Here is a 27,019-nt window from a genome sequence, read left to right as displayed (position 1 = left end):
TCATCAAGAAGTCATATAAAGTGTATTAAAGTGTAAGAAGAGGGTACATTTAAAGAAACTGATTAATTTTAATTTTATAAAGTTATGAATGGTGCAGAAAAAAAAGGAAACAATCATGTGCAACAATAGATCTCTGGATAAGCCAATGAAATCAACAGGTTACATGACACAAACAAATGTATTTCTTCCCACAGTACAAAACATAAACATATGGAATGCTTGTTCTGCACCATGCATGTGAGGAATGGATATACTGGATCAGATAGATTCAGTATATCCTCCCGTTATGTGTAACCACTTTCTATAAACATTGATGAATGAAACATTCAGATAAAGTGCAAAATGAAGACAGACTCTAAAACAACAAAGGACTGCTGCCTTCATGCCCTCTTTGCAAATGCATTGAAGACACTGGATTGCCTGCAGTAAAAAAAAATACATTGATGGAGTGAACAGGATTTTGTTCCAATCCAGTAGAGCCCAAATACTTATTTAAAACTGACTATTTATTTTACTTTATTTTCATCCCTCCTTTTCTTCATACAGGGACTCAAGGCAGCTAACACCAAACATGACACATTACAATCAAAACAGAACAAATCCATTAAAAATAATATAAAATATTTAAAAACATTCATTCTTTTGTGTCATGGAACATAAAAAGTTAACCAGCCTACAAAAGGTAACCCATTCTTATCTCCCTGGGAAGGGAGTTCTAGAATCTAACAGTGTGCTTTGATTCAAACTCTAATAAATACCATTAAAACTTTGTATATAAAATATATATAATATAATATAATATATAATAAAGATAATAAAACTGTGACTGTACCGTTACCTGAAGTCTGGCCAGAATGCTGGCCTTCTTAGAGTTCGATGAGTAACTTCTTGAGCAGGAAACACTGCAGAAACGCTTGGTTTTAGAGTAAAAGGCATCTCTGACACCGACCATTCCACACATTTCACAGGTAGCTAATAAGGAATGAAAAAAAATATTTATTTATTTGATGCACTTATTGACCGCCATTCTCAGCCCATAAGGGCGACTCATGGCGGTGTACAGTACACATAAAAGACAATTACAAAAAGCCAGTTTCGACAACATATAGACTATACAACAACTACAAACTACACTAAAAATCATAGCCAGTCTCATTCCAGTTCCATTCCAGTTCTCATAACCGTATTATTAGCACTTAATTAAATGCCCTCTCGAAAAGCCATGTCTTAAGGCTTTTTCGAAAGGACATGAGGGAAGGCACCTGTCTGATGTGTGCAGGGAGAGTGTTCCACAGCCGGGGGGCCACCACCGAGAAGGCCCTCTCCCTCGTCCCCGCCAGCCGTGCCTGTGAGGCAGGCAGGACCGAGAGAAGGGCCTCCCCAGACGATCTCAAGGTCCTCGTGGGCTCGTAGGCCAAGATGCGGTCGGAAAGGTATTTTGGGCCGGAACCGTTTAGGGCTTTGTAGGCCAAAACCAGCACCTTGAATTGGGTCCGGTAGCAAATCGGCAGCCAGTGGAGCTGGGACAACAAGGGCGTTGTGTGCTCCCTGCCACCCGCTCCAGTTAGTAGCATGGCTGCCGCACGCTGAACCAGCTGAAGCTTCCAGGCCGTCTTCAAGGGCAGCCCCACGTAGAGCGCGTTGCAGTAGTCCAGGCGGGATGTGACAAGAGCGTGTACCACCGTGGCCAAGTCAGACTTCCCGAGATACGGGCGCAGCTGGCGCACGAGCCTGAGCTGTGCAAATGCTCCCCTGGTCACCGCTGAAACCTGGGGGTCCAGGCTCAACGATGAGTCCAGGGTCACACCCAAGCTGCGAACCTGCGCCTTCAAGGGGAGTGCGACCCCGTCCAGCACAGGCTGTAACCCTATACCCCGTTCGGCCTTGCGACTGACCAGGAGTACCTCTGTCTTGTCTGGATTTAGTTTCAGTTTGTTCGCCCTCATCCAGACCGTTACAGCGGCCAGGCACCGGTTCAGGACCTCGACAGCCTCCTTAGTAGCAGGTGGGAAGGAGTGACAGAGTTGGACATCATCTGCGTACAGATGACACCGCACCCCGAAACTCCGGATGATCTCACCCAACGGCTTCATGTAGATATTAAACAACATGGGGGACAGTATGGAACCCTGTGGCACCCCACAAGTCAAAGGTTGTGGTGCGGAACAGGAGTCCCCCAACAACACCTTCTGGGTGCGGCCCTCCAGAAATGACTGGAGCCACTGCAAAGCAATGCCCCCAAGACCCATTTCCGCAAGGCGCCCCAGAAGGATACCGTGGTCGACGGTATCGAAGGCCGCTGAGAGATCCAGGAGCACCAACAGGGACACACTCCCCCTGTCTAGCTCCCGGCGCAGATCATCCACTAAGGCGACCAAGACCGTCTCGGTACCATGCCCCGGTCTGAAACCAGACTGTGCCGGATCCAGATAATCCGTGTCTCTCAAGAATACCTGGAGTTGTGAGGCCACCACGCTTTCCATGACTTTGCCCAAGAAGGGGAGATTGGAAACAGGCCGAAAGTTGTCCAATTTAGTGGGGTCCAGTGATGGCTTCTTCAACAGCGGCTTTATGATAGCCTGTTTTAGGCTCGCTGGAATCTTGCCTTCCCGAAGGGAGGCATTCACCACCACCGTTACCCACTCAGCCAATCCCCCTCTGGCCTCCCTCAGAAGCCAGGATGGGCAGGGGTCTAGGATGGACGTGGTGGGCCTCATTCCTCCAAGTATCTTGTCCACATCCTCGGGTTTCACAAACTGAAAGGAATCCATCAAAATAGGACAAGCAGGTGCTCTTGTTACATTCTCGGAGTCTGCATCTAACGCGGCGTCCAGCCCAGAACGGATCAAGGCGACTTTGTCTGCAAAGAACCGAGCAAATGCTTCACAGCGCGCGACCGAATTGTCAGGGCTCCCACCTGCAGTGGTGGGAGTTAAAAGACCTCTGACAATCCGAAACAACTCCGCCGGACGGTTCTTTGCAGACGCAATAGTGGCCACAAAGAAAGTTTTCTTTGCGGCCTTTATTGCCGCGGCATATGCCCTAAGAAAGGACACAAACCGTGCTCGGTTTGACTCGCTCGGATCCGAACGCCACACGCTCTCTAGTCCCCTCTTCCTTCGCTTCATCACTGCCAGCTCCTCAGTAAACCAAGGGGCTGGTTTAGCTCGGCTACTTGAGAGGGGACGTTCCGGAGCAATCATGTCAATAGCCCTGGCCATCTCCCCATTCCAGAGAGCCACCAAGGTTTCGACATGGTCACCTACCGAGGTGGCGGGAAAATCCCCAAGAGCCGTCAGGAATCCATTTGGATCCATCAGCCTCCTGGGGCGGACCATCTTAATAGGTCCTCCACCTTTGCAGAGGTTAGGGGGCGCAGTGAGCCTAAATCTGATCAGGAAGTGGTCGGTCCATGGCAACGGAGAGATGGACAACTCCTCCACACCGCCACCCTGTTCCCATCCCTGGCAGAAAACCAAATCCAATGTGTGTCCAGCACAGTGGGTGGGGCCAGATATTTGTTGGGACAGCCCCATGGTTGCCATGGCAGACATGAAGTCCTGAGCCGCACCTGTGAGGGTCGCCTCGGCATGGATGTTGAAGTCTCCCAGCACAAGGAGCTGTTGAGACTTCAACGCCAGGCTCGAGACCACCCCCGCTAGCTCAGGTAGGGAGACTGTAGTGCAGCGAGGTGGACGGTACACTAACAGGATCCCTATTCTGTCCCGGTCACCCACCCTCAGGTAGACGCTTTCAAAATTTGCGGTCTGCGGGATGGGGCACCTGATCAGATGGATGGAATCTCTATAGACCACTGCGACCCCGCCTCCCCGCCCTCCGGATCTCGGTTGGTGCTGCACGGAGTAACCCGGAGGACAAAGCTGGGTCAAAAATAGCCCTGTGTTACATACAGTACATGATATAAAGGGCCAGATTCATTTCCATTATTCTACTCATTCTAGTTTTTCTCTCTCCTCTAATTCGAATAGGAACAAATGTGGTTAATATGTTTCATCACACCAAACATATTAGCTCACAAATGCAGGATATCTATATTATCTCCCAACAACTGCTATGTGGATGACAAATATGAATATAAACACCTCTTTCTGTACTTTCAACATTTTGATTATCTCTGAACTCCATGTCTGTATTATTCTACCTACAGCCCTCAGCCATTTCCACCTACAATCCTCGGGTTACAAAAAAAATAGGTTCTGTGGGCTTGTTCTTAAGATGAATTTGGATATTAAATTAGAACAGGTACATTTCTTAAGTGCAACTCCAACCAAACAAGAAGTAAGAGCAAGATTTTTTATTTATTTGTTTGTTTTTAATAGCTTGGAAAGAGTAATTATCCCTGTAATGGTTGCTGTCTGTGCCTCTGCTCAGGGGATTTAACCTCACTTTCTATCCCTGTGACAATTAGATTTTGAAAAATTTAGTTTGCTGTAGAAACAAGGGCTGCCGACAAAGCATCCCACGGTAACTCTTATAGAAGTGGGTTTCCTCACACTTCTCACTGTCTCACTCCTGTCTGTAACTAGGAGTTGCATGTAAGTCATATGTTTGTAACATGGGGACTGCCTGTACATACATCTATCAACTGGGGAAAAAAACTTCATGCATTTAATGAACTGCATACATGAAAGTTTATGCCACAGCAATTATGTCCTAAATCCTACTCGTAGTCCTATTCAGAGTAAACCTATTATTCAATGGATTTATTCTAGTTGAGATTACCAATAGAACATTTGTTAGCAATTAAGACTAACATTTCTTGTTTCTTGTAATATGTACATGACAAATACTAGTCCAAGAGGTGAAGGCACACTTTCACATTGTTCTAGTATGGATTTGTAGAATACTATAGCTTGCAAACAACAGGCAATTACTATTCCTTGCAGCAAAGCAGCTTTGTCTTGTTCCTGCTGAAACAGCAGTCGACGTGATGGCAACCCCATAAATGAGAGCCCACCAAAACACTCTGTCAACAACAGCCTCGCTCAGGTCCTGCAGATTTAGTTGTGAGCTTCCTGATTGACTCTAATACCAGTTTTTAAATAGATAAACTATTCTATCTATAAAATCGTAGTAACCTATGGATATGAGAGCTGGACCATAAGGAAGGCCAAGCGAAGGAAGATAGACACTTTTGAACTGTGGTGCTGGAGGAAAATTCTGAGAGTGTCTTGGACTATGAGAAGATGCAACCAGTTCATACTTCAGGAAATAAAGCCCGACTGCTCATTGGAAGGAAGGAGATTAGAGGCAGAGATGAAGTACTTTGGCCACATCATAAGAAGAAAGGAAAGCTTAGAGAAGACAATTATGCTGGGGAAAATGGAAGGAAAAAGAAAGAGGGGCCGACCAAGGGCAAGATGGATGGATGGTGTCCTTGAAGAGATTGGCTTGATTCTGAAAGAGCTGGGGGTGGTGACGGCTGACAGGGAGCTCTGGCATGGGCTAGTCCATGAGGTCACGAAGAGTTGGAAGTGACTGAACTAATAAACAACAAAATCTATAAAATAATATTCAACAGTGGAAGAGATTTGTGAAACATTTCTATTTCCCCAAAACAGTCTTGCTTCAAGAGCTGTATTCAGAATGTATCATTTTGATTTGAGAAATAAAATAACCCCTTTCATCCCAGATCTAGTTTTTCCTCTTTTAATCCTATTCTTTTTCCCCTTAGAATGGATCCAAGACCATTTTCATATCAATTTACAGACAAAGACAGGTGGGAAAAACCTGGATTTTGGCTAGAGGAGGTTCTCGAAGAAATGATGCACTGCCTACCTTATGAATAAAAGCAAGTGGAGACAAGTATATTTTTTACCAATATCTTAATTATCAAATGTAACAGAACTACTCTAAAATTATGCTGATGCAAATACAAATGTTCATTATACGCACCCATGCCAGACTTGCCATCTGGATACGTGTAGACCTGTCCATTGTTTTTGATAATTGGGAGACTTGAGGGCAAAGGAGTTACTTCCTCTTCACTCTCGTCAGTACTGGAGCTACTACTGGTATCCTCACTACAGCTATCATAACCATCAAACATCCCGAATGAATCGCGTCTCTTCCTTTCTGGCCGTGAAGGATGTTCAGTCTAAAATGAAAAATTATATGAAATTTATAAATATAAAAACCTCAAAAGAGTTCAAGATTTTGACAATTTATACTTAGCATGTAATTGTATATTTAGAAAATTTACCATATAATTTAAATTACTGGAGAGGATTTTTTTACTGTTAAATACATGAAACAAAATAAAATGCCATTTACATGGTTTGTTAAGTCTGCATAAAGCTAGCCAAATTTAAATTTATGTATAGACTTATATGCAATATGAGGCAATAGAAAACAAAATTATATTAAACATATTTGATTAGGGATGTGTGAAACTGACAAACTCATTCTGGCCAAGGTTCACCAATTTCTGCCTCCCGAGCTCATTCTGATTTATATCTCTAACTAGATTGTGCTTTTTTTCAACTTGCACCAACATTTCAGTATACATTTTCCAAAAGCAACAGTTCTCTATTCACATTTTTCATTTATAGACCTTCTCCTACCCATGCAAGTGTGTTTGTGTTTCTCAAATGCCTAAAATATTCCATACACATTTTTGAAACATATATATTATGATTTTTCTGTAATATGCAAATTAAATAGCAAGTTATGTATATGTAATACAGGAAATTCAAAATAATAAAATAACAAAAATCTTAAACACTTCTGGTCTCAAGCATTTCCAATATAGGATACTGTACTCATAAACTGCTATGATGTGTAGTATGATACAGCCACTAGTTATACGGCCTTGAAGACAAACATAACTATTTCTTGGTCATGGCATATTGAAATAATTTATGAAACAAAACCTTTCTTTTAAAATACATCTATAATGGGCAGATTAACCCAGTGAAAATTTGCCCTTAGAGCAGCCCCAGATTCAGATGGCTCAGGAATAAATTTGTCTCCTTGGGGTGTCACCTGCTCCATGCCACCATCACCACCACTACTCCTAACTGATCATAGTGCTCTAGTGAAGCTCCTAGACACTGTGGGAGCCTTTGCTGGTGTCAGAATGGTGCATCAATGTGACCATCAAGAAAGAGAAGGGGTGATCTCTCCTTCTTGCTGGTTACAATGGAGCCCTGTTTTGATATTAGCAAAGGAACCCGCAAATAATCAGGTGCTTGGTTGGTGCTCTGTGGCTGGCTAGGAGTGACAGCAATGGTTATATGGGAATGATCAATTTCCTTTCCTTGTACGGAGTAATGGGCAATGCATTTAGTGGAACTGGACCTAATCTCACTGGCCAGACTGTTCCAAAGTCCCAGGACACTCTGCTCACCATGGATTGATGTCAATTTGAAAACCATATTCTACATGTCCCTGGAGAGTTTCATGGGGAGAAAGGAACAGTTTAAAATAATGTGTTCAAATGTGCTACAGGCAGCAAATACCTAGCACACAGGATGAAGGGACTGTGCCCCCCGCCCCACATCAGAAGCTGTATGGTTTCTAACTTCATTCCTTAGTAAGCTTCAGATTGCAAGCCACTTAGAATTTGTGTATATGAACAGAGGGCTTTTACATGTGACCCAGAATAAGCATTGTACATTTTGCCTTTCCGCTTGATGTTTTCTAGAGTTCTGAAATATCGAAGTTGTATGTTAAAGAAGGAAATTATTTAGTAGCTTTTCTATTTTTAAAGAGCAACTATATTGTAAATCTATACTTCTGCCACTACGAAGATGTGCATCATGGTGTGCATCAATGAAGCAACAGCTATTCATGCTTTTTACAGCCTTTCAACTGAAATCCTAAGACAAACAGTAGCCACAGTTCCAAATATTATGCACTTAGGGCTGCATAGAAATGCATTCTTCTTGATCATAGACCTTTAGCTATGCAGTGCAGCTAAGAAAATATCAGAGTTCTGTTTTTCACATTGTCAATCTTTCATTTAGGCAAGGCAGTAGCCGGTTGGGTTTTTTTTTTAATTTTCCATTCATCTATTGCTAATACAGCACCAAACTGCATGCAAAGGCCTCCTGTGACTGTTCACTGAAAGAGAAGACTACCAAGCCATTTTAAAGAAAATCTTGCTTGCGGTTACCATTTTTGGACTAACAAAGATTTGCAAAATCACAGTATCAACATGTTCATTTTCTGGTGTACTTTTCATGAATAACAGGAGAATGAGTTACAAGTATGTGCCCACTAATGAATTACAGTCGTCCTTCCATCTTCTCAGGGGTTATGGATGCAGGTCCTTGGTGAGGGGGGCAACCGTTGTGGTCCCTGCAATAAGAGGAGAATAAGGAACATCCTCCATACCACTTTATTTTCTCTGTAGACCCCAATTCCTTTTCCTCTTCCTGCATGCTGTAAGTGCCTATTTCATTTCGGCAGAAGAAGCCAGATGCTAGGTAGAACAGAACCATGAGAGAAACAGAAAAGGGAAGAGGAGGAACCTACTCAGGGTGTTCCAGTTCCTGCTCCTTTTTTCTGTGTGTTTCTGTTCCCTCAGTCCCATCATTTTCCTTCCTTTGCCCAGGCAAAAGACATTTGCAGCACACAAGAAGAGGATTCATGAGGTAAGTTAAGTAGCATGTGGGGGCTGGCGCCTCCTCTTACCTGTATGCCACAAGTATCTGTTTCACAAGGGTAAAGGAAGGGAGACACTGAGTGGAATAGAAACATGCGGCAGTCCCCAATCTTCCACAACAACATTTACATAGTGGTCCCAGTTCCTCCTCTTTGTTCTGTGTGCTGCGTGTTTCTATTCTCCCAGAAACCTCCCTCCCCTTGTCCAGGTAAAGTAGATATTTGCAGCCCAAAAGATGAGGAAAATAAGCTTCATCTGCAAGTGGAGCATAGACGCAGCTCCTCCTCTTACCTGCATGCTATAAGTGTCTGTTTCACCTGGGAGCAGAAAAGGAGAAAATCACTTATCCTGCGGATATGGATTCTCTTCCTTTTTCTTTTTGCCATGTGTTTCTGCTCCCATCCATCTCTTTTCCTTTGCACATGCAAAACAGACATTTGTGGCACACAGGAAGATGTGCCGGATCCACAGATAACTGGTGGTCCATAAGGGTGGCCCCTTGTTTTCCTGTGTGCCGCGAATGTCTGGTTTTGTCCTGGGAGAGGAAGGGAGACACTGAGAGAAAAAAGGAACATGCAGCATGTTTGCCTTCCTAACAGCAATCCCCGCTCTGCTCAGCTCCTGAAGATGGGGTGGCCAGGCTATGTGAATGTTCGCACAGCAGGTCTGACTTCGGCAATGGTGACACAGCTTGCGAATAATCAAAACTGTGATATGAAAGGTGGGAAAGTGGGAGGACAACTGTACAGCAAAAAGTCATAGCAAGCTAATGCTATACACATTGTTTCAGATAATAAAGGTTATGTTAAGTAAACTGGAAATGCTACTGAAAAGAAAGCTGAAGAAAGCTCATCATCCAATGTCACACTTTTCCAAAAATATTTTAAAACTTACATAGTGAAAGTACATTTAAATATATCACCTGGTTTTATGTATAACAAAAACCCTCTACATTTTTGAAGTTTAGGACTTACTAGAGAAACTACATTTAAGAAAACATAGCCATACACTAAATTCAGAACACGGGACTATTACTAGCAAGTATGGTGTACAAAAATCAGTGGTCAGTGTATTTTAGATTCCTCTTACAATTCAAAACATATGGCTTGTTGCCAGCATACCATGTATCTTAATTTATCAGTTTCCCCTTCAGTGCCTTTTTTCCATATTAGTTTTAAAGGGCTGTGGAAGGAGAAAACTCTTCAGGATTTCTCAAAATAATATTTAGACATACATGAAACAGGCTTGTTTGTAGCAGTCGCCTTATGTTCCAGGGGGCTGGCTCTGTATACAACATCATTCCTTGAAGATGCTTCTAAACAGGCCCAAATGTTAGAAGAGGTGTAACAGGTAGAAAAGGCAAACACAATAAGACTACAGTAACATGTTCTTAGTTAGTTAGGTTTTCCTTCTGCCTTCTGAAAAGTCAATCTGCATAAACCACTTACAAGACTTTCTTCTAGAACCTCTAAACACTACTGTCTTCCCTTGAACAAACTGCTGATTGAACACACTGAACTTAGGATGCCAAAACCTGAAATGCTCTGATATTATCCACCTTGCTGGCTGATGGTTCAACTTTGTTTCAGGCAGAAAATTTAAAATATTGTATACATTTACTTTCAAACAAGGCATATAAGATGTCTACGAAGCAAGGTGTGCAAGGTGCACATGAGACATAACTTGACTTTGTGTTTAGACCTGGACCCTATCTCCATGGTACCTCACTGCGTGTGCAGGTAGTCCAAAATCCCAGTCTCCAAAATCCAAAACAACACTTTTTGAGAAGTGATGCTCTCAGCCTGTATCCAGAAGAGGAAAAAGATGGGGAAGTAGCAGTAGCAGGTGTGTATTGGCCCCACTAACTCGGCCCTTCTTTGCACAATTTCTTAAAATCTATGAATGATCAAGGTAATATGCACGAAGCCTACATGGACTTCATAAGATTTGCATGCTGCTTTCTGTCTAACACAGTAGCTCTCAACCTGTGGATCCCCAGGTGTTTTGGCCTACAACTCCCAGAAATTGCAGCCAGTTTCTCAGTTGTTAGGATTTCTGGGAGCTGAAGTCCTAAACATCTTCACCTCATTTCTTAATTAGTCGCTCTCCACCAAGGTGCTCCGAGCGACTTACAATCTAAAATAGCATTTACACAATATAAAAACATTCAACATAAAAACATTCAACAGTGACTATTTGGCAAATTAGATCTGATTACTTAAATGCACAACCAAACAGCCAAGTCTTGAGTGCCTTTACAAAAGGTCGCAACTCCGACATTGCTCTAATGTATGGAGGCAATGAGTTCCACAGAATTGGAGCATAGGTCGAAAAAGCTCTACGCCTTGTAGCTTCCAGGTCTAACAGGACAAGGAAAAAGCAGCGGTCCTGGGCAAAGATATCTTTCCACCTTTTGTCTGTAAACTACGACATTTCCTCGATTCGAAGATGCCCTAAACACCTCTAGAAACAGGTTGCATCTTAGAAGCATGGGTGCTTTTAAAATATAAACAAGCAAAACATTTTTCCCTGTTGATGGTACTGAACTGAGTTTGCGTCTTCCAATCGATGCCATCCTTCAGGCTGAGAAAGGCGGTATATAATTATGGTAAATAAATAAATTATCCTAGAATTGAAGAAATACGTTACTAGGGGAAGGCAAGAGCATGGGAGTACAGAGCAAGGAGTAATCACCACTTTTTTTAAAAAAAACCAAGCAGCAGCAGTAGTAATCCGGGAGTCACCTGCTTGCTCACAAAACTGTAGGATATGCATAGAGCATGACAGGAGGCTGAGGGAGGGAAACTGGGCCAGGAAGGGACACCCGCTGCCCCTGAGGAGACTGTGGGGACCTTTCTGCCGACTTCCCCACAGAGGAGAACTTTTGAGAGGCCCGACGCTTTCCACAGGTTGAGGTCTGACCCGCTTGGAGGCACAGGCATCCCAAGGAGGAGGAGGAGGAGGAGGAAGTGGCTGGGGTGAGGGTCTCTGCGGCCCCAAGCAGCTGCCCCTCCGCTTCCTCCTCCGCTCTTATTGGCACGCTTTCTCCCGCCCACGGAGCCCCCTCAGGATCCACTCACCAGGTCCTTTGTGTTTTCCATCAGGCCCTCATGGGCAGCAACAGCGGCGGCGGCGGCGGCGGGCGCCTGCTCGCCTTCCCTCGCCCGCCTCCCGCCTCCCTCCCCCGGGACTCTGCCCGCCTCCCCTTCCTGAGGGGCCGGGCCAGGGCGGAGGGGGAAGAAAGTTGGGCCCCTCACGCCGTGAGAAGGGGGCCGCCACACGGGGAGAGCGAGTGGAAGAGAAAAGACATTCAACTCTCCAAGCCTCAGAATATCAACAACATTAGCATAACCGCACTGCGCACGCGCAGAACGGCCCCGAGCCACCGCGCGCCCCCATTGGCTCCCGGGCTGTTTGGATCGTCCTCGCTCTCAGGACTGAACCATGCGGCTGAAGAAGGGGGGGGGGGCGCCAGCAGGAAGCGTCCGCATTTAAACAACCGCCGTGGTTGCCTCAAAACCTTGGGAAAGGTGGCGCCAGGCTTTTTGTTTTAGTTTATATTCAACGGGGCGGAGGCAGCTCTGAGGAGTTTTTCAATCCTCTGAGGGAAGGAGTAGGAGGTTAACATGGAGACTTCCCCATTCAACGAACAATGGAACAACCCGCTCAAAGAGCGTTTCTGGGGAAGGGAGGGGAAGGGGGATTATACACATTGAAAAATCGGGGTCATGTGAAAGAGGCGGGGATGGGAGCGTCACGTCAGAGCCCTCCCCGAGGGAGATGGAGGACAGGACTACGCAGAGTGGATACTTCCGGACTCCATTTGACCGCCGCCGCGTGGGGGCGTGGGAGAGGAAGCGAAGGGAGCCGGCAGTAGAAGTGCTCCTCAAACGGCTCTACCTCTTTGGCGCGCTGTACGCTTTCCTTAGCTCCGCGCGCCGCCAGCCGTCTCTATGGTAACCAGCGCAAGGAGGGCTTCCGGCGAGACGCGGCCCTCTCCTTTTCTCCTTCCGGCTCGGTGGTGGTGGCGGCAGCATGGAGGCCAAGCCCGGCGCGGCGCTGCACGGAAAGGGGAGCCGGGCGAGGAAGAGGGGGTGCCAAGCCGACCCGGAGCAGGATGGCCAGGAGGCCACAGCTGCGGTTGCTGAAAGACGCCGCCGGGACAAGCACTTGGCTCTGCTGGGCGAGAAGGCCGCGGCGGAGCGGGGCCTCGAGGCGCTGGTCTTCGGCGACGTCGGCCAAGGAGAGGCCTTGTTGCAGCGCCTGCGCGCGCCCGCCGACTCGGTAAGGCCAGGCTAGGCAGGGAACGGCAGTCTTGACTATTCGCAGACTGTGGCACTACTGTCGCAATGAGCGATGCTTCTGTTCTGTGTATTTCATTTGGGTGGCATTGTGGGTGTTGTCTGCAGGTAAGAGAAACAGTCGTGCCCTATGTTGGCAGGGTTGGAAATCAGCCCTAGGATTCAGTATTGTAGAGGCTATCAAAAGTAAAGGTTGCCCCTTGACATTAAGTCCAGTTGTGTCCGACTCTGGGGGGTGGTGCTCATCTCCATTTCGAAGCCGAAGAGCTTCGACACCTCCAAGGTCATGTGGCCAGCATGACTGCATGGAGCACCGTTACCTTCACACAGAAGCAGTACCTATTAATCTACTCACATTTTCAGATTTTTGAATGCTAGGTTGGCAGAAGCTGGGGCTAACAGTGGGAGCTCACCCAGCTACCCATATTCAAACCACTGACTTTTTGGTCAGCAAGTTCAGCAGCTCAGTGGTTTAACCTGCTGCGCCACCAGGGGATCCTTCTGTAGAGGCTATACCTGCCTTTTTTAAAATCTTAGAATCTGGAAGTAATAAAAAAAGTCTAGAATAGAGACAGCAATTTGTGGTCCTCCAGATACTATTGAGCTGGCCATCATACAAATTTGTATACCTCGGCCTCATGTAAGCCGCACCGAGTCCCTTGGGGAGATGGTAGTGGGGTACAAATAAAGTGTTGTTGTTATTAATATTATTGTTATTATTATTATTATTACTGCCCTTTGGAGTTAAAAAGGATGGTAAACAAATACTGTAAATAAACAAATGATAGCCATTGCAGTCACACACAACCTACTGGGCAACATGTTTCCCATTCTTCGAGGAAATTATTAAAACTTTTCAGCCCTGATCTATAAGTTTAAAAGTGGTATTATCTTTTTCTTTTCAGGTTACTGATGTAATCAGTGGGAACTTTCTGGACAGCGAGTCTGAGGATTCAGAACTGGAAAATGAAACAGAGGAAAATTTTCTCTCATCAAAAAAGCCAGCATGGATAGACGAGGATGATGAAACTGAGGAAATGTAAGCAATCATCATAATAAATTGACTTGTAGGCTGGATTTGTAAGCAGTCGAATTATATCAAACTTTTGTCTCAGTTTGCATGTTTGGGATGAGAAGGTAAAGAGGGATAGGCTGGAAAGATTCCACAAGTGAATTACTGGTTTTTAAAATGTCCTAAAAATATAATTGTAGTTAAGTGTGGAATTTGACTGTTCAAGTAAACTTTATAGCTGAGTGGTGACTTGAGCCTGTAGTTCCCCTTAGTTTCATTCTAAGCTAAGCATACACTTTTGTTCTAGAATTGACATGACCCATCGATACCGGAAAAACATGATGAAGAGTAATGCAGAAAGTAAACTTAGCAAAGAAAAACTTCAAAGACGACTTCAAGAACAGTAAGTTTTAGTAGCTTGTAAAAAACAACATGTAATCTTGCACAACCTACGTTAAAAATGTTATAATATTAAATACCTTGTCATATTCAAAAACTGTATATAACTCAACCAGGTTTGAAGTGGTTTTCTCGTATATGTTCTCAAATACTTTTCAAATGAGTTTGCATTTTGAAGACTTCAGTGTTTAACCATGTACTAATAAGATGCAGAAATGACACATACTTATTGGTACGTGCTAGTACAAATTAGTACCTTAATCAGGAGAATGCAATTTATGAAAAATGGAGAAATGAGCTTCTGCAAGAAGCAGAATTTGAATTAAGCCAAACAAAAAGATGAAATGCATGTAGCTGTGTACATGTACTTTGAGATCATTTCCACATATTGTTCGGCACTAAAACGTTTGGAAGATGGTCTCTTTGTTCCAAAACCTTTCATCTAAGTGACCTTCTCTGTTCTTGCATCACAGATTGGTTGCATATGTTATTGCAAAGAGAGATCAATGTTGGGGAACAGAATGAGCACACCCAGCTCTATCCCATTCACCTCATGCTCTGTTATGTATTTTCCTCTTTATCAGCTGTTCTTTCTTTTCTTTTCTTTTGCACCCTTCGACTGTAGCAATCATGTGCTATTCATAACATTTCTGATGTGTTTGAAGTTCCATATCCATTCAAGGCTAAAGCAGTTTTTAAAGTTAGAATTGCTGGCAACATAAAATTCTTCTTCCTCAGATTTCAGGGTGCTATGGGAACAACTCCTTCTTGGGCACAGAGGGGCATGAAAAAGACGTTAAAGAAAAAACATGAAGGTAAGGTGGGACTTTAATGCAACTTATAGCAGTTAAAGCAATTAATGTGCAGTAAATCCTTTGTTCACCTACCAACATTCCAGTGAAACATGAAGAATCCTGTGACAAGTGTGATAATTGTGTGGCTGTGGTTATACTGCATCTGCCAAAAGGCATAATTAATGTAGCCAATGGTATGAGGAATGCTGGGAGTTTTAATCAACATCTTGGGTGCCATAAAATTACCTCCACTGCTATAAGTGTAGGGGGTATGTAGCACATGAAACTGTATATTCAATAAAATTCTAAAGTTTTTAGGTTCTTTATTAATCTGGCTGCATGTTAGTATTTCTAAGCTCAGGTAAAATTGAAAGTGGAATTTTTGAAATAATTTATTCCGTTTAAGATGACAGTGAAGATGAAGACGATGATTTGTTATGCAAGACAGGCAATTTTGTGGCAATGTCGGACTCTTTACCAAAAGGCATTTTACAGGTAAAAAATCCAAATTTTCATGCACATAATGTGCTTTATTTATAACCTTTGGCAACTTCTCTACTTTGAGATATTCTTGATATGGTAAATGTACAAAAAGGATTCATAATAAAGTAATTCATGACAACTAGCCTGTAGTTATAGTTTTGTTTTATGTTGTGTTAATCATTGACATCAATGGAAATTTTTCATGCAGATAACAGCCTTTATCTCAGGAGTTCTCCTATTTCTTCTCAGTTACTTTTCCATCTGTGTTATGTTTTCTACACTGTGAGTCTGAGCAGATCCTGTTTTAATTAGTTGTCTTCGTGAGCCCTCTGAAGAATGGTATTAAATGTTATTTAAATAATCCCTCCATTCTGTGCTTGAATAATCTTAATTTTGAACTCTTGAGACCCAAACCTGTGCATATTTATTAATGTATGTTAGTATATTGCAAAACTAGAAATGTTGAAACTGATTTTAAACATTATTTTACCAGTTAGCTGAATTGTGCACAAGTTTGTAGGAATATTCCTCAGTAATGCAGACTTTGTTCTTAGATTTCATATCTCTATACATCCTTTTTCTCAGAGATGATACAGTTCTGAAATAACTATTCACGCCCATCTTCCCTTTTAGATGAAAAACTGCTTACCTGCTAATAATGAACGCCTGTCTGATGCAAATCTGACAACTGTGCAGTTCCATCCTTCTGCTCAGGTTGTGATGACAGCTGGCCTTGATCGGTCTGTGTCCTTGTTCCAGGTGAGGAATGATTTAAGATTGCAACCATTGAATTGGGGGAGTTGCTGCATATTTGTGTGCTTTGGAATAGTTGTTTTTTTTTCAAACCAGGTATTTAAATCCTGGATAAACTGTGTTACATATGCATTTATTACAATTTGGAAATATTCATTTATCGAGGTGAAAAATATATAATTTTTTTCTCAATCTAGGTGGATGCTGTCACTAATCCAAAGATACAGAGTATACATTTGGAAAACTTTCCAATCTACAAGGCATGTTTCAGTGCTGATGGAGAGCAAGTTATAGCAACCAGTACCCGCAATAAGCTGTTCTATATATATGACATGATGGGAGGAAAAATTATTCCTGTAAACCATGTCAGAGGTGAGGTTTTAATTTTTGTTACATTTCTATCCTAGTTACATTTTAAGCAGATTAGAATACTAATTGTAAGACTCAATGATATCATTTACTTTTCCTGAACTAAATAGAAAGCTTGGTAAGATGTCCACTTTTCATTGGCTGATTAACTAATTCATTTTTGTGTACCTAAACAGGTTGAGGGAAGGGTGAAAGCTGCCTCTAGTAAATAACAAGTGGTGTGGGAGACAAGGAATTGGGGAGGGGGTGGTGGTATGAAAGCAATATGCCCTTTTTTGTGATGCTTAGAATTATATTTGCCCGTTGAAGACCAGTGAATGTCATAAAAGTAGGATTGTTTCTCTGATTTCAATTCAAGGTTTAGAGGAAAAGACTGTCAAAAAATTTGAAGTATCTCCAGATGGGAAATTCTTACTTGTTAGTGGGACATCAGGCTATCTGCATTTGATAACAATGAAGGTAAAACTTCTGCTTAAATGCCCAGAAAAGAAATGTTATTTCAGATTGAATTAAGAATTTCTTTGATTTCTTGTCATTGTTAAATTTTTGGTCTCTTCTGTTTGAATTTTGTATTGTATAATGAATCTTAATCTTCAGATTGTTTATTTTTAAAAGTTTCAGTATACTAGAAACAGTAAAAGGGGAAAAAACCAGAAGAAATCAGTAGAATGTAATCATCAGAACAGAGTATGCTGGAGGTCACAGTGATGTGTTTTATAACTGCTCCTAAAGATGTATATGTATATTCAAAATTCAATATATTTATTTTTGCACATCTGGGCAATTTCCTATCCCTAGAGACTATAAAAGGGCATACTTTTTAAAATGACATCAGGCACTGTAACTTAATCTTAAGAATACTGTATATGCTAATATATAAGTTGACCTCATGTATAAGTCAAGGTCAAGTTTTGGGACCAAAATTAAGGATTCTGATATTATTTGTGGTACGTGATACCACGTGATATTATTTATTTCACAGTACGTGTGAAAAAGATCTTGGAGTCCTCGTGGACAACAAGTTAAACATGAGCCAACAATGTGATGTGGCGGCAAAAAAAGCCAATGGGATTTTGGCCTGCATCAATAGAAGCATAGTGTCTAGATCTAAGGAAGTAATGCTACCCCTCTATTCTGCTTTGGTTAGACCACATCTGGAATATTGTGTCCAATTCTGGGCACCACAATTCAAGAGAGATGTTGACAAGCTGGAAAGTGTCCAGAGGAGGGCGACTAAAATGATCAAGGGTCTGGAGAACAAGCCCTATGAGGAGCGGCTTAGGGAACTGGGCATGTTTAGCCTGAAGAAGAGAAGGCTGAGAGGAGATATGATAGCCATGTATAAATATGTGAGAGGAAGCCACAGGGAGGAGGGAGCAAGCTTGTTTTCTGCTTCCTTGGAGACTAGGACGCGGAACAATGGCTTCAAACTACAAGAGAGGAGATTCCATCTGAACATTAGGAAGAACTTCCTGACTGTGAGAGCCGTTCAGCAGTGGAACTCTCTGCCCCGGAGTGTGGTGGAGGCTCCTTCTTTGGAAGCTTTTAAGCAGAGGCTGGATGGCCATTTGTCAGGGGTGATTTGAATGCAATATTCCTGCTTCTTGGCAGGGGGTTGGACTGGATGGCCCATGAGGTCTCTTCCAACTCTTTGATTCTATGATTCTATGATTCTAAGAAGAGAAAGTATCAATGCCACCTCAAGAGGTTAGCCGCCATTGGCTGCCACTGCCATCATTGCCACTTCCCCACATGTGCATTCAAAAAGGCCAGAAGTGGCACCATTTTGGAGAAAGTAGAAGGATCAGTGCTTCTTTTATGTTTTCCTAGGATGAACTAAGCTCTTGCCTTTTGTCACGCTACTCAGAGAAAGAGATGGTTCCTTTTTATAATAATAATAGCTAAGGTATATTAGTCACATTGGCCTAAAGATAAGTCAACCCAGGGTTGTTTTTTTTGTTGGTTAATTCTTTTGACTAAAATTTCTAGACTTATCTAGGAGTATATACAGTAATAATTCGTTTGAAATTCTGTGTCTGTTTTAGACAAAGGAGTTTGTTGGAAGCATGAAAATTAATGGAAAGGCAGCTGCATCAACCTTCTCGCCTGATGGGAGCAAAATCTACACCCATTCTGGTATGGTTTTCAGACTTGATGGTGTGAAGAACACCAGTATGAGGATTACTATTATTAATCAGAACAATATTATTAAGATGCTCATTGTTCAATAAGGGAATGCCTTAATTTATCTGCACTGATTTTCTTTCATTTAAATAACACATAGTAGCTGAGCTTGGAAGACAGCTTTTTAAAAGTATTGTGTAAATTCCTACATAAATCCAAATTATCAATACTTGCACTCCTGATGTAATTTAATTATTACTTTCTCTGTTTTTATTCTTTCTTTGAAATGATCTTAAAAGATTAAAAGCAGCCTAAAAAGGATATCCTCTAAACATATTCCCCCAAAACATTTGTAGTCTTTCAAAAATTGCATAAATGTCATTGGTAAATATCATTAGTTGTAAAAAAGGTAATGTTACATGTAACTAAATTACTGTGCAAAATCATGTCTTTATTCCTGTGCTAGCAGGTATTGTTGTTACTTACAACATGTTGCATCAAAGCACAGAATAGCAGTATGCATTAAAAAGTAAAATAGCATGGCAAAATTTACAACCCAGGGGATGCCCAGATGTTTTACCATCCTGTGGGAGGTTTTCTCTCATATCCCCGCATGAGAAGCTGGAGTTGACAGATAAGAACTCACCCGCTCCCCGGATTCGAACCACCGACTTTTCAGTCAGCAGTCCTGCTGGCACAAGGATTTGCGCCACTGAGAGTTCTTTTGAGATAAATGAAGAAATTTCTGAACAGTAAAAATAGTTAAGATACAAAAACTGAGGGTAGTGCAGTGGATTTAAGATTTTGATATGTTAGCAGCAGATACATATATTGCTTTGTCTGACTTTATTCTTATGTGTCTTGTTTGTCAGCTGAGGGGGAAGTCTTCATATGGGATGTGAAAAGTAGGCGATGCCTGAACAGGTTTACTGACGAAGGTTGCCTTCGTGGTACATCTATCACACTCTCCAAAAACAACCAATATGTGGCTTGTGGGTAAGTGAAAGCAAAGTTAGTTTGCTTAGGACAACTGCCTATCCAGTCTTCACATTATCTGGCAACAAATTAAAGTGTCAGTAAAAATCCTGGAAGCCTCTAAGTAGCAACTGTTCCCACAGCCATCCTGCTTTCCCTAGGTATGGGTGGCCCCAGGGACACAATTGCACTTACAATCCCAGGGACACGGTTGCACTTACTTAGCCCTCAGCTTAGTTGCAACCACAAAACTGTTGGTGATCATCGCTCATTGGATCCACTGGCACTGGCCAGATGAACAGAATGATTGGGAAGGGGAGGGAGGAAAGGAAGGAGTGATTCCTCCTTTCCCTCTCAGTGGATGCAGTCAGTGATGACCATTGGTACTTTGACACCTGGTGGTCGCCACTAAGCCAAGAATGAGAAGGGGAGGCTAGGGGTGGCATTACAGTGGTTTGGAACCTGTGCAGACTCCACTCAACTTCCTGGGCCAGTTCAGTTTCACTCAGTGCGAACATGTGCCACCTGCTGAACCAGCTCAGCCGCTGGCTGTGCGGACTCCTGTGATACCAATCCAGAGTACCCCACTCCAAATCAAGGCCTGTGCACATGGGCCTCGAGAGAGTTGCTTACAAAGTGCATATCAGTGGACAGAATACAATCTAGAAAGAAAATCTTGTATGTCTACCTCTAACATGAAGGCTTAATTTGAACCAAGTTTCATTCTTACAACCGGTCTACAAAGAAGAGACTGCAACTGGAACATTTCAAATAAATATAATCCTTCCTCACTCCAGAGCAAGATCATTATCCTGTTAGCTCACATGTTGTAATTGTGGTTGCTTTTTTTAAAGAAAGGTTCTGAGACTGAGTTTTCATACATATTAACTATTAGTTCTCCTGGTAGATGGTGAACGGATTACTATGAGGTATACATACCATGCTATGACACAGATGAAAAATGGAACCTAGGCATATAAAATCTATGCCATTTAGTAAAGGAGTGAACTACACTAAATTTCCTGATATTTCTGAGTATATATAACCTGCTAGCTGTCCCTGGCCATGCTTTGTGTGGCCCAGTCTGGTGAAACAGAAAAGAGAAAGAGCAGAATTCTAATATAGTTAATTTCACAATGCTTGTTGGTTTACAATATTTGTTGTTCCTCCACTGACTGTGTGGTTATAGAGATTGTCTGGTTTGCCAACTCTAGAACATGCAACATATAATTGTCCATGTGAGAAGCCATCCGTGTCTAGATCTGAACTGCACAGTTGTAAAGATTGTCCCTGAGCTTTGTTGATGGTGATAGCAAAGGCCAATCGAATTGGGAATTACAATCTCTTAAATTGAAATGGCATATCCGTTGGAATCGTAGGAATGTGAGGAACAAGGACATCTTCAACTCAGAATATCAAGGCAGATCATCCACAATGTCTGCTTTGAACTGGGTTATCTGAGTCCAGACTGCCATGTAACCCAGTTCAATGTGGATCATATACAGCTGTGTGGAAGGGGCCTAAAGAAATCCACAGGATAACCAAAGGAGCCCCAATGAAGTAAATAATAAACATACAGCGGCATTCCTGAGGGCAGGGGTGGCATTGGAGGAGGGAGGGAGGCCTGCTCCCCTCAGATGAGACAATGACTGACAGGAGGTGGCACTGTTTTTGAAAAAAAAAACATTTTTACCTGTCACACATGTGAAATAAATATAATAATAGGTATGTGGAAACATAAAAACCCGCACCTATTCAAATGCTACACTGTGTGAAAATTTCAAAGCAATTGGTGAAGAATTTTGGGAGATGTTTGCTTTTGAACTAACGAACATTTACATTTTTATTTATATAGATCACAAATCTGAACATACTTGTCAAGAGGCCTATTTTTTCGAATGTATAATTTCAGTTCCCCATCTATTCTTTGGCAGTTGCACGGAACAATTTTCTTGGAGGAAATATGTAGACTGTTTCCTAAGGCACATCATTTTGAATCATTTTGTTCAGAATTTAGATGATTACAATGTTTATGAAATTCTTATATTTCTATACATATACACAAAGATTGCTTGATAGAAAATAATCTTCGCTGCTTTTGGATATGCATACTATTTATTAATATCTGCCTATTTTTTATTATCTCTAAAACTTAACTATTTCTTCTAGTTCCAGTTCTGGAGTTGTGAATGTGTATTCCCATGATGACTGCCTCAGGGAAACCAGCCCTAAGCCTCTTAAAGCTATAATGAATTTGGTCTCATCTGCTACTTCAGTAGTATTCAATCCCACAACTGAGATCCTAGCAATAGCTTCAAATAAAGTTGATGAAGCTGTAAAACTGGTAAGAAAAATAACTTTCATACTGTGTGTTATGGTTCACTGACTACATTTTAATTAATTGAAAACATCTGCCAGAAAACATATTATTGGGTAAACTGACTTTTTTCAGGTAACAGTTTTAAGGGTTGTATCTGTCATGGATTATCATTGCAGGAAGAACAAATGGTCTTAAAAGTTAGCCCTAACCTCCCCCCACCCACCACCCACCCCAAAAAAGAATGTCATTGTACAGAAGTGTTTATTATAATGTGTTTAAAACTGTATTTGTGTTTTACATTGGTTGCCTATGGCTGGAGCGGCCCAGCTGTGAGAGATATGTTGCCATGGAAACAAGGCAGAAGAGGAGGTGGGAGGAGCTTAGAGAGAAAAAGGTTGGAAAGTGACAGTTAAGTTTCAGTCAGGAGGAAGAGACCCTGAGAGAGTAGCAGAGTCAAATAGGGACTCTGAGAGTGTAACTCAGTCAGGAGGAAGAGACCCTGAGAGAGAGAAGAGTCAGATAGGGACTCTGAGGAGTGAAGAAGTGTAGAGTTAGTTTAGTGTTTGTGAATATTTCTTCAGCTAGGGAGCTGAAGGGTAAAACCTCGTTAGATTACTTTGGTTAAAAGAACTAATTGAGGCTTTGTATGATCGCCAGTCGGTGGAAGACTGGAGTTCTATTATTTGATCCAGTATAGATCAAACAGTGAGAATATTCACAGCAGGGAACACTGAATAATAGACACCTTCACCAGAGCAAGAGTTTAAAAGTTGTAACATTAAAGGCTGAATTGTATCTCTACCAAGTCATATTGTAACCATCAAGTATATGCCAAGCATAACCTCTCCATATTGTAACCATCAAGTATATGCCAAGCTGAACATCTTTATATTGCAACCACAAGCTTTGTTCAACAATAAACTTGTTCTCTTTGTTATTTGTAAATCTGCCTCATCTCCATTGATTTTACGTTCGGTGTATTCCACTCTACAAAAATTACCTCACAACATAAACAGAGACAAACAGAGACTTTGATACCAGCGTCTCTATACATTATGGTGGCAGTTTAATTAGCATTTGACGGAGGTTCCTTACAGTATTTTGGTAATCCCATTTCGGTGGCTTTAATACTTCTTCACATATTTTTGGTGGCAGACGACGGCGTTAATACTTCTTTACAGTCATGTTATTCCTTCTCTGTCAAAATAGCTGCATCACATTTACTCTATAAGTCTAGAAAATTTAATTTAAAAATCAATACCCAAAACCTGGGTTGATTTATCTATAGGTGAATGTGAATACTGTGCCTTAACTATGTCCTCTTGTTAACAGGTCCATATTCCTTCCCTTACTGTATTCTCAAATTTCCCAGTATTCAGAAGAAAACAAATATATTTGGTTAATTCCATGGATTTTTCACCAAGAAGTGGATATTTTTGCATAGCAAATAACAAAGGCAAAGCTTTGTTGTATAGGTATGTAAATTACACAAATTGAATTAGAACTGTATTCTTAATGCATTCTGTTCAACATCAGATATACGACTGATTCCACCTTTGTTACTAAATTGTACTAAAATGTCATTTTACCATGTGTGAGCAGGATGGGGAAATAAATAGATTTTAATGGGAACTTCATATTTATATGAATGGTACTTACCAAGTGATCATAAGTAGAGCTAGCCGTGCTCAAGCCCTATGAAGTTAAGGTGCATAAGAACATCTTAAGATTTCAGCTTGAAACTCACTTAGCTGGATGGATTTACCCCAGGGGTGCAGTTTTCTTTAAATGCTTATATTTTTGTGTGCTATCTGGAAGATTATTTTCTTTTTTAACCTTTGAAGACAGAATAGTCATTCCTAGTGAATATGTCATAAAACAGATAGCAATTACTGTGATCTATATTTAAAAGAGCAACCTGGATAGCATAGTTCAATATGAATAGTGCCATAGACTCTTGAATACAGTATTAACTCCCATTTTAACTTTTCAGATTGAAGCACTATTCCAGTTTCTGAATGATCTACTTTAGAATGAGGTAATTATCCACTGAAGTAGATGTATTTCTCCTTTGTAAAGAGAGAAAAACGAAGTATAAATAATAATTTCTTTCAGTTTGCTGAAAGTTGGTATACACACAACTGTGCCGATATTTTGATCATTGGGCAAATGGACTGATTTAATTATTAGTATGCCTCCTTGTCCTTATCAGAACTTGGAAAACTGTATTTAAAAGTAATCTGTAGCTGTTAATTTCATACACCTGTTTGTGTCTACATCCCACCTCGAAGTTTAAGATCTTCTGGGGAGGCCCTGCTCTCGACCCCGCCAGTGGCACAAGTGAGACTGGCGGGGACGAGGAGCAGGGCCTTCTCAGTGGTGGCCCCTCACCTGTGGAACTCACTCCCCGGGGAGATCAGATCGACGACTTCCCTTCTAGCGTTTAGGAAAAAACTAAAGACCTGGATGTGGGACCAAGCTTTTGGCCATGCTGACAACTAACTAAAGGACCTGTCGATAGACAAGGACAATGGAATGGAATGGATATATGGACTCTGACATGAGATAGTTTTTATGATTTTATTAGGTATTGATGTTTTATTTTAATTGTTGAATTGTTATATTTTGTATTGTTTGTTGTGTGTTTTGGTCATCTAATTGTGCCTTTCCTGTAAGCTGCCCTGAGTCCCCCCCGGGGTGAGAAGGGCGGGGTATAAGTAGATGAAATAAATAATAAAATAAATAGCTTTAGAATACTTAATTGTTTTGCTCATTAGTTTTAAAATAGTAACTTGTTTCTACTACTAATTAGTTCTTCTCAATGTTAAAAATAATGACAATAAGGAAATGAGATAAAATGTGAAGAAAATGTGTTTGAAAATGCCCTTAAATAACTAGAAAAATATATAAAAATAATTGTCATCACCTGTCCCCATTTGAGCATTTTTGCCCCTTGTTAATTTGCTTTATTGGTATCACTGTCCCATCATAGTTACTCTGACGGAAGCCTCTGGGCTCCATTCTAATGTAGATTAACTTAAGCATACATGTTATTTGAAAGCACCCTTGGTTAAACAAAAGTTTATCTAAGATTCAGGCTTCAGTTCTGTGCCCAGCTTCTTGTGGAGAGCCATACTAAACTCAGTAGAACTAGTAAGTATGCATATATAGAATTTCCCTTCCCAGTGAAGCTTACATGTGTAATTCATTCTGAGTGGCTCAGTATAACTTTTTGTAGACAAGGTGTTCTGTCGCCGCTGGAGCTGAAATTAAATGCTTCTAAGAGAGGATGCAAGGCTTGCGTCCAGCGGGAAGCCCAGGCCCCCCAGAAAGAACCTTTAGAGGAATTTTCCCTATTAAACAGGCTTTAGGAGACTTAAGCTTAAATACAACAGTCTTTATTAATGAACAAGCAGGAATTGTAAGATTTCTAAATAGTCTATTGACTCTTGCAGTCTTGTTTACAGGAAACAGGCACTATCTTCAAGAAACTTTGTTTAACAGAAAAATTCCCCTTTAAAGCTCCTCCCAGGCTGCTGTGAACTTAAACCTAACTGGTTTGAGTCTGCTACCGGCTGAACTGCGTCTCAGAACCGAACAGACGTGCCATCAGGCTTGAAATCACTTAGCTGAAGATGAAGAGCTGTTATTCCCTCCGGAGGTCCTCAGGGCTGTGAAGCTGTTCCCTGGAACCCTTTGGGAATCTGTAGAGGCCTTTAATCTGTTCTTCCCCAGGAAGTCTTAAAAGACGAAGCCTTTGCACAGGAGGAACGTCTGTACGCATCCTCTGCCTTGGCTTCCCTTGTTGTGACTAACTGAAAAATGGCCCCTTCCCTCCAAAAGGCAAAAAGGGGGCGGGACCAGGGATCCTAACTATAATTGGCAGGTGGCTTGCCCTATGAATGCAGCCAAAGGAAGCCACCTATCTGCAAAGTCCCTGCAACTTAGGACTATAAACAAACACTCAGTGCAAAACACAAATTTGGAGCCCCTGGAACACCCATTCCAGAACACAAGGTGTAAATATGAATCCAATGGGCATTGTTTCAAACAGCATTCAGTCCTGTACTATTACACTTTGTATTTTAACTCTGTTGATCATAAAGCTAAGCAACAAAAAATATGATGCCGTATTTTATAAAGCAAAACCCAACCAGTTTTTAAGCATAAGTTTTACACTCATGTCCTATGTTTAATCTCTGTTTTGTGTATTTTAATATGTATTTTTATAAATACATTTTAATATGTGTATTTGTGGTATTTTTACAATGTTTATGTGTTTTAATTATTCTGTAACCCTCCTCGAGCAATGGGGAGAGGGAGTAAGAAATACAATAATTGTGATTACTTTTATTATTATGAATATTAATATTGATTCCTTTATTGTACTTTTCTCTTTGCAGATGTTATAATCTCCAGTTTTAAGAATGCAGATTGACGTTTGTTCATTTCTTTGTTATTTTTTTTCTATGTATGTACTTCAGTATAAATACATAGTTTTTTAAATAACTTCCACCGACTGGTCTCCAGTATTTTCCAGTACTTACTTACTTAGGCGATCCCTCGTAGTCCGAGGATGATGGTCCTCCAAGTTTGGTGTTCTGGTGGTGGGTCCGTAGTTGACTGTGGAGCCCTATTCCAGTACATTCCATTTAAATGACTACTTTTCCTAGAAGCTGACCACATGTGCAAGGAAATCTCACACAACTCCATATAAAATTTGGAAGATCCGCACTAAAACTTTAGGAAAAGATGGACCTCTAAAGGCAGATGGGAGAAAGAAAATAGCTTATTATGGAGATCAATTCTAGTCCAGACCTGTTTTGTCAGTTAAATGAGTTCTTTATACTGATAATTCTT

General features: G+C 41.5%; 2 protein-coding genes across 8 annotated transcripts in view; one reads left to right on the top strand and one right to left on the bottom strand.

Annotated features, from left to right (window-relative positions):
• Positions 1-11,986, bottom strand: part of MBTD1 (mbt domain containing 1) — a 59,909-nt gene extending 47,923 nt beyond the window's left edge. For 2 of the 4 annotated variants that reach the window (XM_060764817.2, XM_060764819.2), the window contains exons 1-2: positions 5,917-6,118; positions 839-972 (exon numbers count right to left, since the gene is read on the bottom strand). In XM_060764817.2, coding sequence (XP_060620800.2) covers positions 839-972; positions 5,917-6,070 — 288 coding nt within the window. In that variant the 5' untranslated portion in view covers positions 6,071-6,118. Of the gene's footprint in view, positions 1-832; positions 973-5,916; positions 6,119-11,709 lie in introns of those variants that run through there. The other 2 variants (XM_060764816.2, XM_067463769.1) reach the window with 2 other exon arrangements.
• Positions 11,987-12,353: 367 nt separating this feature from the next.
• UTP18 (UTP18 small subunit processome component) lies at positions 12,354-26,669 on the top strand. 4 transcript variants are annotated; one of them, XM_060764820.2, is made up of 14 exons: positions 12,354-12,913; positions 13,836-13,969; positions 14,250-14,345; positions 15,080-15,156; positions 15,542-15,630; positions 16,252-16,377; positions 16,569-16,743; positions 17,099-17,199; positions 18,786-18,876; positions 19,737-19,860; positions 22,009-22,183; positions 23,492-23,634; positions 24,153-24,197; positions 26,563-26,669. In XM_060764820.2, exons 1-13 carry the CDS (start codon positions 12,665-12,667, stop codon positions 24,175-24,177), a joined length of 1,605 nt encoding a protein of 534 aa, XP_060620803.2. In that variant the 5' UTR covers positions 12,354-12,664; the 3' UTR covers positions 24,178-24,197; positions 26,563-26,669. The 4 variants fall into 4 exon arrangements, with proteins under 4 accessions (XP_060620803.2, XP_060620805.2, XP_067319872.1 ...); XM_060764822.2 differs by having other exon boundaries at positions 25,682-26,669; XM_067463771.1 differs by having other exon boundaries at positions 25,627-26,669.
• Positions 26,670-27,019: the final 350 nt, after the last annotated feature.

Source organism: Anolis sagrei, chromosome 2, assembly GCF_037176765.1.
Source record: "Anolis sagrei isolate rAnoSag1 chromosome 2, rAnoSag1.mat, whole genome shotgun sequence".
NCBI lineage: Eukaryota > Metazoa > Chordata > Lepidosauria > Squamata > Dactyloidae > Anolis > Anolis sagrei.
Note: the sequence above shows the minus strand (reverse complement) of the source record. Positions and strands in the feature narration are given on the sequence as shown.